At 39.7% G+C, this 15184-nt stretch overlaps 1 protein-coding gene across 1 annotated transcript in view; it reads left to right on the top strand.

Annotated features, from left to right (window-relative positions):
* Positions 1-15184, top strand: part of LOC139765254 (uncharacterized) — a 117553-nt gene that overhangs the window by 12500 nt on the left and 89869 nt on the right. The window contains exon 3 of the mRNA XM_071692590.1: positions 10349-10520. Coding sequence (XP_071548691.1) covers positions 10349-10520 — 172 coding nt within the window. The remainder of the gene's footprint in view (positions 1-10348; positions 10521-15184) is intronic.

Below are 15184 nucleotides of genomic sequence, written 5' to 3' on the forward strand. Positions count from 1 at the left end.
AGGACTATTTTAGTCGTGATAAATCTCTGTACACAAATCACGGTCGAGCTAACAAAGGAAATGGAGAGTGGGGAAGGGTGATGGGGTAGCTGTGGGGTGGGGGATCGGTTCAGGGGGAATATGAGTGTGGAAGGGAACAGAGGGATAAGATGTCCGGTTTGACCTCTATAAAGGTAGCAGTAGAGGATGGATGGGACCTTGGCAGTAGTGATCCTTGGGGAGTAGCCGTAACCTCACAGGCAAAGGAATTAGCAAAGAAAAGTCAAGTAAGGTCAGTTGGGGACAGCTCCGGCTTTATAAGTAGTGGGTTAGCTTAGCTACAGGTCAACTCTCGGATAACTTTTATGATCAACGCTGGTAAGGTCCAGTGTGGGAAGGGTCAGAGTAAGGTGGCAAACCCAGAATTGATGGAGAACTATCTCTCACCCACTGCTGCTTATGCAGACTTTGATAGTTATATACAAACATGCATATCAACAGTTAAAATTGATAGATTCAGTCCAGAAATCAACTCCAAGGAAAATAAGTTTAATATACACATATGCCCAGAGCATCATCATGAAATGTGATGAACTTCTATCCAGTGCAGTTACTGAAAAACTTAACATTATTGCAATCTCAGAAACATGGGTAAATGTGAGGAAGAAAAAGAATTTCATTGAAAGTTAAGAATAATCCTAAGGAATTCTTCAAGTATATATGGCAAAGGTAGACAGTAAAAGAAGGAATTGGCCCATTATGAAACGAACATGACTCACTAACTACTGACAACGAGGAACTGGCTACCATACTGAATCATTCTTTTAACTCTGTATTCACAGTTGAAGAAACATCGTGAATGCCGCAACCATTGAAAATGTTTCAAGGATTTGATGAAGAAGAGATGAAGGTTAGAGAAATATAGAGCTCTGAAGTACATAGATACCTGGACCAGTTAAATCCTAAGAAAGCCAACAGCCCAGAGGACTTATCTCTTAAGATTTATAAAAGAGGTCAGGAGACAACTGATAAACCTCGTGAGGATATTCCCTCTAAGGCTCAGCTCTGTTGTTGACACTACCTCGCTGATGCGGGAAATGGCGAATGTGTATGAAAAAAAGATATATAAAAGAGACAGAATGTGTTCCTTGAACTACCGCCCAATTAGCCTTAAGTTAGTGTTCGGTAAAATGATGGGGAAAAATACAAGATAAAATTGTCATGTTTCTGGATCACAAAATTATATCAGACAACCACCATGGTGTCCACAATAGAAGATCCTGCCTGACAAATTTGCTGGAATTTTTTAATGATATCAGAATTAGGATGAAAAAGTACCATCTGAAGTAGTATATTTAGATTTTTAAAAGGCTTTTGATAAAGTACTTTTACATAAACTCGAACATAAACATGGAATCGGTGAAGTACTCTGTATATGGATCAGAGACAGGCTTACTGAAGGAAAGTAGTGTGTAGTATTAAATGGCAAACCCTCAGACTGGCTAGACATACTGATTGGTTTGCCACAAGGGTCGCCTTGGCCCACATCTTTTCATAATGTACAATAATGAACTAAAACTCAGTCTCATATCTAAGATCTCCAAATATGCTGATGATACTAAACAAGGAGGTAGAGCTGTAAACAGGCAGGACTGCGAAATGATTCAAAAAGATCTTAACTCACTAGCAGTTGGTCAGACAGATGGCAAATGAAGTTTAATGTAGACATGTATAAAGTTGTACACTTTGGAGAGAAGAATATACTTTATGACCACTAAATGTTTGGAAACTCTCTAACTAAAGTAAATGAAGAAAAGGTCCTTGGAGTTGTCATTAGCAATAATCTGAAGTACACTAAACAGTATCAAGCAGCAGGTAATAAAAGGCAACCAAATGTTAGTTTTTATAGCCAGGAACATAGATTACACGACACCAGAAACAATTCTCACACTTTATTATTCCTTAGTAAGACCACAACTTGAATATGCAGTCCAATTTTGGTCCCCAAACTATTAAAAAAAGATAAGAAATTAGAGCAAGTACAAAGATGTGCGACAAAATTTATCCCATCCTTTAGAAATCTGGCATACAAAGAGAGGCCAAAATGATTGGATCTCTTCTTCCTTAAAAACCATAGACTTCGTGGCAACTTAATCCAAGTGTTCAAAATTCTGAATAAGTTTGATAAAGTATATCATGAATATCTTTTTGAAATGCAAGATAATATGGTTACCAGGACAAATTGAATGAAACTCAAAGCTAAAAGATGTAGAATGGATGTGGGAAGAAGCTTCTTTTCCTATAGGTGCGTTGAGCTCTGGAATAAGTTGCCATCAGACATAGTGAATGCTGAGACTATAAATACCTTCAAAAGTTGTTTAGACAAATATTTTGTAAATTCAGGTATGCTCTAAGAAAAATGTCAGGAATAAACTGTGTAAATGACAGTAGAAATGGTGACACTAGAAGTCTAGTGTGCAGCAGTGGGGAATTGGGAATTGGTGAAGACTTGAAAAACTTTGGAGTGGAACTACATTTTTCTTTTTACCCGATAACCCTGTCGTGGGTTTCTCTTGTGAACAACAGTCACCCACATTCTTAAGAAATTCAACAGAAATACCATTTACTTCAGCTCCCATGCCACATTTCATCTTGTGTAAGGCTTTCACATCTCTCTCCTCGCCGAATACCTTCAGCAGTGTTGATACTACTACGTGAAAGAAAATTGCACGTATGGGAAAGTAGGCGTATTGTATTGGGGAAATTGTAAATTGAAACATGCTAGAAAATGCTTGAACTAGCTTAAGAAAGGTAAATAGTAAAGGATGCAGATTCTACCATCCAGAATTGTGCAGACAGTCATCAGAGATTAGATGCTGCTTAGATATGTACTATATCCCCCAAGCATGCTTATAGCAGATATCACCACCTCGACAAAAGATTTTGAAAGGGTCATTGAGAGCATGACCATGCACTGAGCCCCAGGCCCAGACTCATGAAACTTAGTCTTCATAAAGAAATGCAAAACTTCTGTAGCATAAGCACTGAATATCCTCTGGAGTATAGTCTTGATTCTAGCATCATTCCTGAGCATCTTAAACTAGCCCATATTGCCTCACTCCACAAAGGTTGAAGCAAAGCAGTCCCAAAAACTATCAACCATTATCATTAACATGGGTTATTATAAAATTCACTGAGTGTCCTAAGAGGCAAATTGACTGAATTTATGGAAGTGAAGTGTATAATCCAGGACAAAATGGTTTCAAAGTGGAAAGTACTTGTTGCTCTTAGTTACTTGACTGCTTTGTTAAGAGTCTTGACCACTTTGATAAGATTGTTGGAGCTCTGGAAAACAAAGAAAATGTGATGTTTTACACAGATTTTGCAAAAGTATTGGGTAAATATGACCATGGTGTCATAGTGCATAAAATGTGAACAATGGAAATAACTGGAAAAATTGGAAGATTGATATACAGCTTTTTAAGGTACTAGATATCTCCATTGCCTCCATGGTAAAAAGCTCAGTCTCCCCAGAGAACTGAATTTGCACACTTCCTGTCCCGCATTCTCCTATCTGTTATTGATACAAACTTAAGCCACAGTGTCATTTCATCCATTGCAGATGATACAAGAATAGGCATGAAAATCACATCAATAGATTATGGCACAAGGCTACAAAGATACATACATGAAGTGCTTAATTGAGCATCCAAGAACAACATGCTTTTCAGTGCAGATGAATTCCAATTGCTCCCTCCAGTATTGGGAAATGAAGAAATTAAAAACAATACAGAGTACTAGATAGACACAATCACAAACCAGTTTGATAATGTGAAAGACTTTGGAGTAATAATGTTTAATGACTGACTTCATGCAGACATTCAAGAAAGGAAAGTAAAACCAATTATGATACTCAAGGTGCTAATTCTTTCAAAAATTCAATATTGCATTCTAATATCACCCTACAAGGCAGGAAAAATTGTGGAATCAGAAAGTGTTCAGAGAACTTTTACAACCCATATTAATGTGGTGTGGTAAGGGGACAAAATTACTGGAAATGACTGAAATTTCTGAGGCCATACTCCCTGGAGGGCAGAGGGGAGACGTGTATCAACATCTGTTCATGAAAAATCCTAAAAAGTTTGGCTCCCAACTTACACTCAGAAAAAAATTCTACAGGCATGGAGGACATTATAGAATACTACCTTTGAAATCCAGAGGTGGAGTATGCACAAAAAGAGACACCTTAATCAAGCATTAGGAACCCAAGACTTGTCAACACTAGCCTCCTATGATCTATCTTACTTTTTTTATATTTTTTGATATACTTTGTTGCTGTCTCCCACATTAGCGAGATAGTGCTAGGAAACAGACAAAAGAATGGCCCAGCTCACCCACATACACATGTATATACATACACATCCACACCCGCACATATAAATACCTATACATTTCAACGTATACATATATTGGAAAGGATCACAATTTTGCGTGTGATCAAGATATTCCTATGAGTCCACGGGGAAAATGAAACACGAAAAGTTCCCAAGTGCACTTTTGTGTAATGATCACATCATCAGGGGAGACACAAGAGAGAAATATAACAGTCAGTTGATATACATCGAAGAGGCGAAGCTAGGGCGCCATTTGGTAAACATGTTTACCACAGAGCATCTCTATCAACTCTTATCATATTCCTTCTCCAGATCCATAAATGCTACATACAAATCCATTTGTTTTTCTAAATATTTCTCACATACATTCTTCAAAGCAAACACCTGATCCACACATCCTCTACCACTTCTGAAACCACACTGCTCTTCCCCAGTCTGATGTTCTGTACATGCCTTCACCCTCTCGGTCAGTACCCTCCCATATAATTTCCCAGGAATACTCAACAAACTTATACCTCTGTAATTTGAACACTCACCTTTATCCCCTTTGCCTTTGTACAGTGGCACTTCACCATGAGCCATACATACATTGAATATCCTCACCAACTAGTCAACAACACAGTCATACCCTTTTTTAATAAATTCCACTGCAATACCATCTAAAATATGCTGGCTTTCATCTTCCGCAAAGCTTTCACTTCCTCTTCTCCTCTTACCATCCACTTTCAGTTTTACCCATATCAATCTAGAGTTTACTTTCTTACACTCTATCACATACTCCCACCACTCCTGTTTCAGGAGTAGTGCTACTCCTTCCTTTGCTCTTGTCCTCTCACCAACCCCTGACTTTACTCCCAAGACATTCCCAAACCACTCTTCTCCTTTACCCCTGAGCTTTGTTTCACTCGCAGCCAAAACATCTAGGTTCCTTTCCTCAAACATGCTACCTATCTCTCCTTTTCAACTTTTGATGCCTGTTCCCGTGGCAAAAGAGTTTCCTCTTATTCTTTTATGCACATGCCTCCCCTACATACACCATTCCACACATACTTCTACTGTTTTCTTCCATCTAGTACCCTTTCACTCTATTTCCCCATATTACATGTGGTCTTCCTCTCACATCAGCCCCCTTAATTGTACTATCATACACTGTCCTTGTAAAATCCCTATCTTGCATTCTTTCCACATGCCCAAACCACCTCATGGTATTATGTTTCACCCTCTCTACCATCTCACTATTCATTCCCTTTGCATTTCCTGCCATACCACATGCCTCATACACCCCCTCATTCCATTCTTCATCCCATCTGGCTACACTACATACTTCTCAAATATGTCATTTCCACAACCTAGATTCTTGACCTCTGTAACTCATTCCATGGCCTTGTTTTGGCTACATAGGTCAGGGTTAGTAGGACTGTGCTGTCCCTTAATCCCTTCTTTACTTCCATACTTACACCTCTACCCTTCATTATTTCACAAAGGATGCAGTGATTGCTCTATTCTGTACTGCTTTATCCCATATCTCTCCTTCCATATTACTAAACTTACCTTGGATAGCTCCGAAATACTTAAATCTCACCTCTTTTAGTCTTTCTCCCCCATATCTGTCATAGTGTAGCACACACTTTCTTCTTTCAGTCTATAGGGTCTTGCAAAATCTATAATTTCACTCATTTTCCTTTCAGACCCCATTATTTTACCCACATTCACCTTCAGTTGCCTTTGCTTACACATCATAAAAGACACTTATAACCTTGCGCATCTCCTTTTTAGGCAAACAGCATAGAATCATCCACAAACAGGCTTTTTGCTAGACACCACACTCCATCTCAGCACCCCCTTTCCCTGGTTTTGCTTTCATTTCCCTTATCACTAGATCCATATACATATATGTTAAAAAGTCTTGTAAGATCACACAGCCCTGCTTCACACCCACATTAAATATGAAACTTTTGCTCATCTCTCCATCCACTTTTACAGATGCATTTGCTACTCTATAGAAGACTTTCACAGCTTCCAACAGTTGTCCTCCCACCCTGTATATCCTTAATGCATTCCATAAAGTATTCCACTTGGCACTGTCTTAAGCTTTCTCCAGATCCATAAAAGCATCAGAAGCATCTTAGGATGTGCAGTAGTGAAGTTTAAGAATGCACCAGACAAATACCTCGAAATTATATTAGACCAGCCAGACTGTGGGGGCAGTTTGGGCCTGCGAACAGTATCTTTCAGTGCCGGTTGACTTCGACCCCACCTAGCGGCCTAGGCTGAGGCCTCAGCCCAGGTTGTGGCAGTAGAAGACTGCTGAAGACTTCACCAAGTATCATCTGTAATTGGAGAATCCTTGAAGGCATGGTCCCCAACTAGCATTGAGAAATATCCTACCAGCATGACTAGCATTCAGTACTGTAAAATACTTCCTTTGAAAATCAAGGATGTGATATGCATAGAAAGAGAGAACTCCAACATCTGTAGACCAAGACTCTTTGGTATCGTCCCTACAATCATCAGAAATACCATGGGGTGCACAGTGGAGAAATATAAGAATGAATAGGACAATTACTTTGAAACATGTCAGACCAACCAGACAGTAGGAGCTACATAGGCCTGTGGGCTGTGACTTCCAACAGATTGGTCAACCAAAGACCCAAACCAACAGCTTGAGCTGGGTCCAGGCTGTGGGGATAGAAGACCTCCAAAGACTTCACTAGGTATTCTCAGTTTTCATGGATATTTTGGTCATGAAGAGTTTAAAGAGGTTATGAAATCTGAAGGGGATTGATCAAATAAGAAATGTTAGGGCAAGAAGAATATGTATGAGAGAGCTGAAGAGGGTTCTCATTTGGTGTGGACATATGAAGAGAATGATAGGAGAGTATACATCTTAGTAATTGAGGTATCACAGAAAATTGGGAAATCAAGAAGGAGGTGGAAGGATGGGGTGAAAAATGCTGTGTAGTCTTGGGGCCTGAACATTCACAAGGGTGTGAGGTTTGCAAAGGATAGAGTGAATTAGGGCAGTTTGTTGTATAGGGATTGACTTGCTGTCAGTGTGCAAAACCAAGCTCTGTAAAATGTTCAGGGAAAACCAAAGAAAGTTTTGTGGGGATTGTTGGTACATAGGGGGCTCAAATATCAGTTCATTATACATTACAGCTGAAGAGTAGATGTAATTGAATGAGGCCATTTCTTTTTTCTGTTCCTGTTACTATCTCGCTGACACAGGAAATTATGACTTGGTATGATAGAAAGAATTTATGTTTATATATGTATATTTATATATATTTTCATACTTCATTGACATTTTCCTTGATAGTGAGGTACCATCAGGAACTGATGTAGAAAGTCAGCTTTAGCTCAGATCTGTTTTCTAACTGTCATATGTAATGCACCAAAACCAAAGCTCCCTATTTACAAACATGTCCCAAAGGCCTTTCCTTGATTTATCCAAGATGCTTTACATGCCCTGGTTCAGTTCATTGACAACACATCGACCCCTGTATACCACAGAATTCTAATTCACTCTATCCCGTACACCCTTTTCATCCTCAGTAACACTTTTTCTTACCATACATCCCTCTTACCCTTTCATCACTTATTCCATCAAACCACCTTCCACCATATGGTGTCATAAAACATTTCATTTCCAATACATCCACCCTCCTCCACATGGCCTTATCTCATTCCTGTGGGGCCTGGATGTGGATAGGGAGCTGTGGTTTTGGTGCATTACACATGACAGCTAGAGACCGAGTGAATGAATGTGGCATTTTTTGTCAGTTTTCCAGGCGCTACCTTGTTAAAGCAGGGGATAGTGATGTTTCTTGTGGGGTGGGTTATGTGGATGAAGGCAAGCAACTGTGAATATGTACATATGTGTATATGTGTGTATGTATATGTTGATTTATGTATGTATATCCCTGAGGATAAGGGAGAAAGAATACTTCCCATGTATTCCCTGCTGTTTTAAAAGGCGACTAAAAGGGGAGGGAGGCAGGGGCTAGAAATCCTCCCCTCCCGTTTTTTTTTTTTTTTAATTTTCCAATAGAAGGAACAGAGAAGGGGGCCAGGTGAGGATATTCCCTCTAAGGCTCAGTCCTCTGTTTGTAGCACTACCTCGATAATGCAGGAAATGGTGAATATGCATGAAAATAAATGTATGTTTATGTGCGTATATGGGCGTTTATGTGTATATGAGCGGATAGGCCATTTTTCATCTGTTTCCTGGTGCTACATTGCCTGGAAGTGAGTCACAGGGTGGGGGAGGGGGTGAACTTTTTAGGAGCAATGAAGAATGGAAAGAGAGAACTTTATCTCCGAGAGCAAAAATGGGTATGTTTGAAGGAATAGTAGTTCCAACAATGTTATTTGGAGAAGGGAAGAAAGAGTATTGCCTTCATATTGTGTGTGAGTGGAAATCCACCCTTCCTGTATTACTTTCCAAAAGAAAGAACAGAACAAGGAGCCATGCGAGGATTTTACTCTGTAAGGCTCTGTCATCTGTTGTTGACGCTACCTTGCTCATGCTGGAAATGTCAAGTGTACTTAAAAATGTGTGTATGTGTGTTAATGACTTGTGTAATTGTTGTATACAATGGTTGACAAATTTTGCAATAGGAATATTATATGAGGCATGAAGAACAAAATTGATTAGCTTGCCATATTCAGTTTCATGAAAACCAGCATTATTGTTTTAAGAAAGTAATTAGCTATATCATTTACAAAGATTGATAGTTTTTGATGAATTTGGTCTTCTTTTGAAGGTATTTTGTTGCAGATTATAGGAAGAATAAAGGAGAAATGTTTATGCATTCCAGGTATTATGCATGATTATTATAATGATAACCAAACAGACAAGATATTTTTCACGTGATCCCAGACTTTCCCATTGCACTGCATTCCTCTTCCTTTTCAGAGAGTAACCTTTGATAAATTAGGCTCCATTTCACTGTCACATGAACTCATTTTGCACATTCTTACTGCAAAATTATTAGCAACAGTAGCAAACACAAGTACAGCACACGTGAGTAAACACAAGTGATGTGTATGACTTGCTTAGGAGGCTTGGCTTAATGCTCATAGGCTGAGACAGTCACATGACTATCCCCATCATGCTAGTTGGTTCCTGCCTCTGGTAGGCTCAGTATCGTTGTGCTCCCAGTTTCTTCATTTCTTAGCCAAGTGCATGGTCAATACCTGCTCTAAAACCATGGAAATTCCAGCACAGAAATGATAAGCCAGCCAGATGAGTGCATTATTGTCTTATAAAGGAAGGCCAGATGATTCTTAGGCCTATGGCGGGCTTGTTGCTTTGGGCTGAATGCTTCGTATTTTATTTGTCTTTTAGACTACTTCAGATGAGAATGAGTTCATGTGATTTATTTGCTTTTTATTTTTATTTTATTAAGTGATACACCCAGATACCAAGCTGAATTAGATTAGTTTTATCGGTGATATGAGAAAATTGGTAACCTGAGTCCTGAACCAAGATGCCTGTCAATATAGAACATATACAAAGAATTTCATTGATTTTGCTCATGGAATGCACTGCCTTTGATTATGGAAGCAGTTTTTGTAATGAATAAGATCAGGAGGCTGGTATTGTCTGAATAGGGAAGTAATATTTCCTTAGATCGTCTCTAGAAAAATTAATGACATTTTTGTAGCCACTGGTGACTGGGTTTTTAATTAAGTAGTACAGTACTTAAGTGTGTAGGAAGTTGGGGAACCATCTTAGCATTTTAATTGATAATGGAAATTTTTATATTGTATAAATATCCTGATATTCATTAGAGAATTTGAAATGCCATATGAAATCTTAATAGTAGTTAAGGAAAAAGATTGAAGAAGATAGGAGTTATTATGGACTAAAGATTGATAGGAAAGTTTTACCTCTATTCGAGGCCAAAAGAAAATCCTGTAATACACCGAAAGGTAAACTCCTGGTATCACTAATTAAATTTTTTTTTCAGGTCATTATAGTGGTAATCATCGTTCCTTATCCCTGACTCCAGGTGCATTGGGTAGCAAATATACGGGGGATCCCAAGCGTGCATCTATGCATAGTCGAGGATCTACCTCAAGTTTAATAGAACAAGGAAGTATTGGTACTACTACTCCTCGGTCAACTCCTGTCACACCCAGGTACTGGTTTACTCAGTTGTTTTATTGAATTGGAAGGTATCTTTTCCAGTATTAAGCAACTAACCTATTTTCGTAACATTTCTTGTTTACTTTCCGAAACCACCTATTGTTAAAAAGCTTATTTACAGCAGTTAGATAAATTCTTTCAGTGACACTGCATGAACTAACGCTCCTAACCTCTCTACAGTGCTAGGAGTGGGTTTTCATCCTCAAGCCTCATTTTCTCTTGCTCTCAATTTGCAGATGAGCAGTAGCGAACCTCATGGAAATTAATGAAGATGAGTTTGAGAAGCTGTGTCATGGGTCAAGGAAGGATTCATTTGTGGTACAGGTTGAACCTCTTTAATTCAGCAACCTTGGGACCTGGCTATTGCCAGACCACAGAAAATGACAGAAAACAGAACTTGACCTGAGAAGCTATGTCATGGGTCAAGGAAGGATTCATTTGTGGTACAGGTTGAACCTCTTTAATTCAGCAACAGAACTTGACCCCTAAGGTAACCCCCTATGTAAACATATGCCCAAACCCCGGTCTTGCCGGCTCAGTTCTTATACATATTGCTGTGTTATCAGAAGGTAGAACGAAGCTTGAAACAGGAAATATTACAATCATTGATGCTTCCAAAGAAGGTTTGTGTTAAGTCAGATTACATCAAAAGTACCCCCAGATGGAGACTTCTCAGTATCTTGAGCAAGGGTTTTTCGTGGCATATGATGCCAATACAGGGCAGATTCATCAGCATTATCAACTTGTTCTAGGGCTAAGTTTTCCGCTGCCACTGTCTGTGCAAATTCATCCACAAACTTTGGGGTAGGTTTGTGACGAGTAGTTAATGTAACGAACGACCATAGGTTGGTAGTTGGCGATGATTGACTCTTGTTACTATTGTTGTTTTATTGTTATCGTCAAGGCAGCCATCCCGTGCTGCAACAGTCCCAGCCAGGCAGCTGGCTCGTATACTCTCTCTCGCCCTGTACATATTGTTGTTTGTTGATTAATAGAGAATTGGAGTTTTTATTGACCTTTGATATGGCCTTACACTACAAGCTTCCCTGTCAGCACTACACTTTTCACTTCACACACTATGTGCTGAAATTCCATGTCTCCATGTAAACTTCTGTAACCATCCTTGCAAATATTCACAGTCATAATCAAGCTTTAGTTCCCTATGGAAAACTTTTTCCTGCTCGATAAAAATCTCCCCAGAAATGCTTACACCTTCATTACATGGGAGCTTAAACCACTTTCTAAGTGCAGTGTCTAATTCTGTACTCCTGGTTCCTTTCAAAGCTTTCCAAAACTTTGAATTTTTCTGGCTTTCATTTTCAGTAGAAAACTGAATAATAGAAATTAACAGGACTATTAATTAGCTTGGCTGCAGTGTACACAGATTTTAGCACCTAATCGCTGCCCTAGTGGCAGATTCAAAACGTGCCTGACCATGGAAGTTACCAGACCACAAAAGTGCTGGATTATAGAGGTACAACCTGTAATATATAGGGCCCGACAGGGCCTGTTGGATGTAGCTGTTAGTGTCATTGAGCATGATGCACTTGCAGACTGCCAAGAGTTGAATGCATAGGTTGAGATCTTGATTTTGGCTGTCATTCCACAGTCACCCCAGCTGTGCATCCTTCCTTAGGGGTTGTTGAATAACATGGGTACCCGTCTGTTTTCCTGGTGCTACCATGCTAAAGCAGGGAGTAGCAATGCTGTTGCCTGTGGGGCATAGTAGTGCCAGAAATGGATAAAGGCAAGCATGAAAATGTACATGTATATATGTATATGTCTCTGTATGTGTATGTATAAATTGATATGTATATGGGCGGTTATGCATATATGTGTGTATATGAGTGGATGGGCCAAGTGGGAAAGTAAGAAGAATATGGGAGTGAGTATTTTGAAGGTTTGTTGAATGTGTTTGATGATAGAGTGGCAGATAAAGGGTGTTTTGGTTTGGGTGGTGTGCGAAGTGAGAGGGGTAAGGGAAATTGGTTTGGTTAAGAGAGAAGAGGTAGCAGAAGCATTGCGGAAGATGAAATCTGGTAAGGAGGCAGGTTTGAATAGTATTGCAGTGGAATTATTAAGAAAGGGGGTGACTGTGTTGTTAATTGGTTGGTAAGGGTATCAGTTTATGTATGGATCATGGTAAAGTGCTTGAGGAATGGCAGATTGCATGCATAGCGCCATTGTACAAAGGCAAAGGGGATAAAGTTTATTGCAGTGGAATTTATTAAAAATGGGGTGACTATGTTGTTGACTGGTTGGTGAGGATATTCAGTGTATTTATGGTGCATGGTTAAGTGCCTGAGGATTGGCGGAATGCATGCATAGTGCCACTGTACAAAGGCAAAGAGGATAAAAGTGAGTGTTCAAATTACACAGGTATAAGTTTGTTTAGTATTCCTGGGAAATTATATGGGAGGGTATTGATTGAGAAGGTCAAGGCATGTACAGAGCATCAGATTGGGGAGGAGCAGTGTGGTTTCAGAAGTGGTTGAGGATGTTTGGATCAGGTGTTTGCTTTGAAGAATGTATACGAGAAATAATTAGAAAAACAAATGGATTTGTATGTAGCATTTATGGATCCGGAGAAGGCATATGATAGAGATGCTCTGTGGAAGGTATTAAGAGTATATGTTGTGGGAGGTAAGTTGCTAGAAGTGAAAAGTTTTTATTGGGGATGTAAGGCATGTGTACGAGCAGGAAGAGAGGAAAGTGATTGGTTCCCAGTGAATGTCGGTTTGCAGAAGGGGTGTGTGATGTCTCCATGTTTGTTTAATTTCTTTTTGGATGGGTTTGTTAGGGAGGTGAATGCAAGAGTTTGGGAGGGAGGGGCAAGTATGCAGTCCGTTGTAGATGAGAAGGCTTGGGAAGTGAATCAGTTGTTGTTCGCTGATAATACAGCACTGGTGGCTGATTCATGTGAGAAACTGCAGAAGCTGGTGACCGAGTTTGGCAAAGTGTGTGAAAGAAGAAAGCTGAGTTTAAATGTGAATAAGAGCAAGGTTATTAGTTATAGTAGGGTTTAGGGACTAGTCACTTAGGAGGTAAGTTTGAATGGAGAAAAACTGGAAGAAGTGAAGTGTTTTAGATATCTGGGAGTGGACTTAACAGCAGATGGAACCATGGAAGCGAAAGTGAGTCACAAGGTTGGGAAGGGGGCAAAGGTTTTTCACTGCTTCTAGCAACTTAACTCCCACACCATATACTCTTAATACCTTGCACAGAGCATCTCTGTCAACTCTTATCATATGCTTTCTCCATATCCATAAATGCCACATACAAATCCATTTGTTTTTCTAAGTATTTCTCACATATATTCTTCAAAGCAAACACCTGATCCACACATCCTCTACCACTTCTGAAATCACACTGCTCTTCACCAATCTGATGCTCTGTACATTCCTTCATCCTCTCAATCAACACCTTCCCCTATAATTTCCCAGGAATACTCAATAAACTTATACCTGTGTAATTTGAACACTTACCTTTATCCCCTTTGCCTTTGTACAGTGGCACTATGCATGCATTCCGCCAATCCTCAGGCACTTCACCATGCACCAGACATACACTGAATATCCTCACCAACCAGTCAACAACACAGTCAACCCCATTTTTAATAAATTCCACTGCAATACCATCCACACCTGCTTGCCGGCTTTCATCTTCCGCAGAGCTTTCACTACCTCTTCTGTATTTACCAAACCATTCTCTCCAACCCTCTCACTTCGCACACCACCTTGACTAAAACACCCTATAGCTGCCTCTCTATCATCAAACACGTTCAACAAAATACTCACCCCATCTCCCTCTCACTTCACCACTACTTGTTATTACCTCCACATTTGTTATATGGTTGCAAGGCATGGGCTATAGATAGGGTTGTGCAGAGGAGGGTAGATGTGTTGGAAATGAAATGCTTGAGAACAGTATGTGGTGTGAGGTGGTTTGATTGAGTAAGTAATAAAACGGTAAGAGAGATGTGTGGTAATAAATAAGAGTGTGGTTGAGAGAGCAGAAGAGGGTCTGTTGAAATGGTTTGGGCACATGGAGAGAATGAGTGAGGAAAGATTGACGAGGATATATGTGTTAGAGGTGGAGGGAAGTGGGAAACCAAATTGGAGGTGGAAAGACGGAGTGAAAAATATTTTGAGCATTTGGTGAAAGGCGTGCAAGGAATAGAGAGAATTGGAACGGTGTGGTGTAACGGGGTTGATGTGCTGTCAGTGGATTGAACCAGGGCATGTGAAGCATCTGGGGTAAATCATGTAAAGGTCTGTGGGGCCTGGACGTGGAAAGGGAGCTGTGGTTTCGGTGCAGTACACATGACAGCTAGATACTGAGTATGAACGAATGTGGCCTTTTTTTTTGTCTTTTCCTGGCGCTGCCTTGCTGGAGGGGGAGGATTCTATTCTGTGTATGGCAGGGTGGTGATAGGAATGGATGAAGGCAGCAAGTATGGATATTTACATGTGTATATATGTATATGTCTGTGTATGTATATGTATGTATACATTGAAATGTATATGTGTGTGTGTGTGGGAATTTATGTATATATATATATATGTGTGTGTGTATGTGAGTGGTTGGGCCATTCTTCGTATGTTTCCTTGTGCTACCTCGCTGATGTGGGAAACATCAATTAAGTATAATAGAAATA

This window comes from Panulirus ornatus, chromosome 53, assembly GCF_036320965.1.
Source record: "Panulirus ornatus isolate Po-2019 chromosome 53, ASM3632096v1, whole genome shotgun sequence".
NCBI classification, from domain to species: Eukaryota; Metazoa; Arthropoda; class Malacostraca; order Decapoda; family Palinuridae; genus Panulirus; species Panulirus ornatus.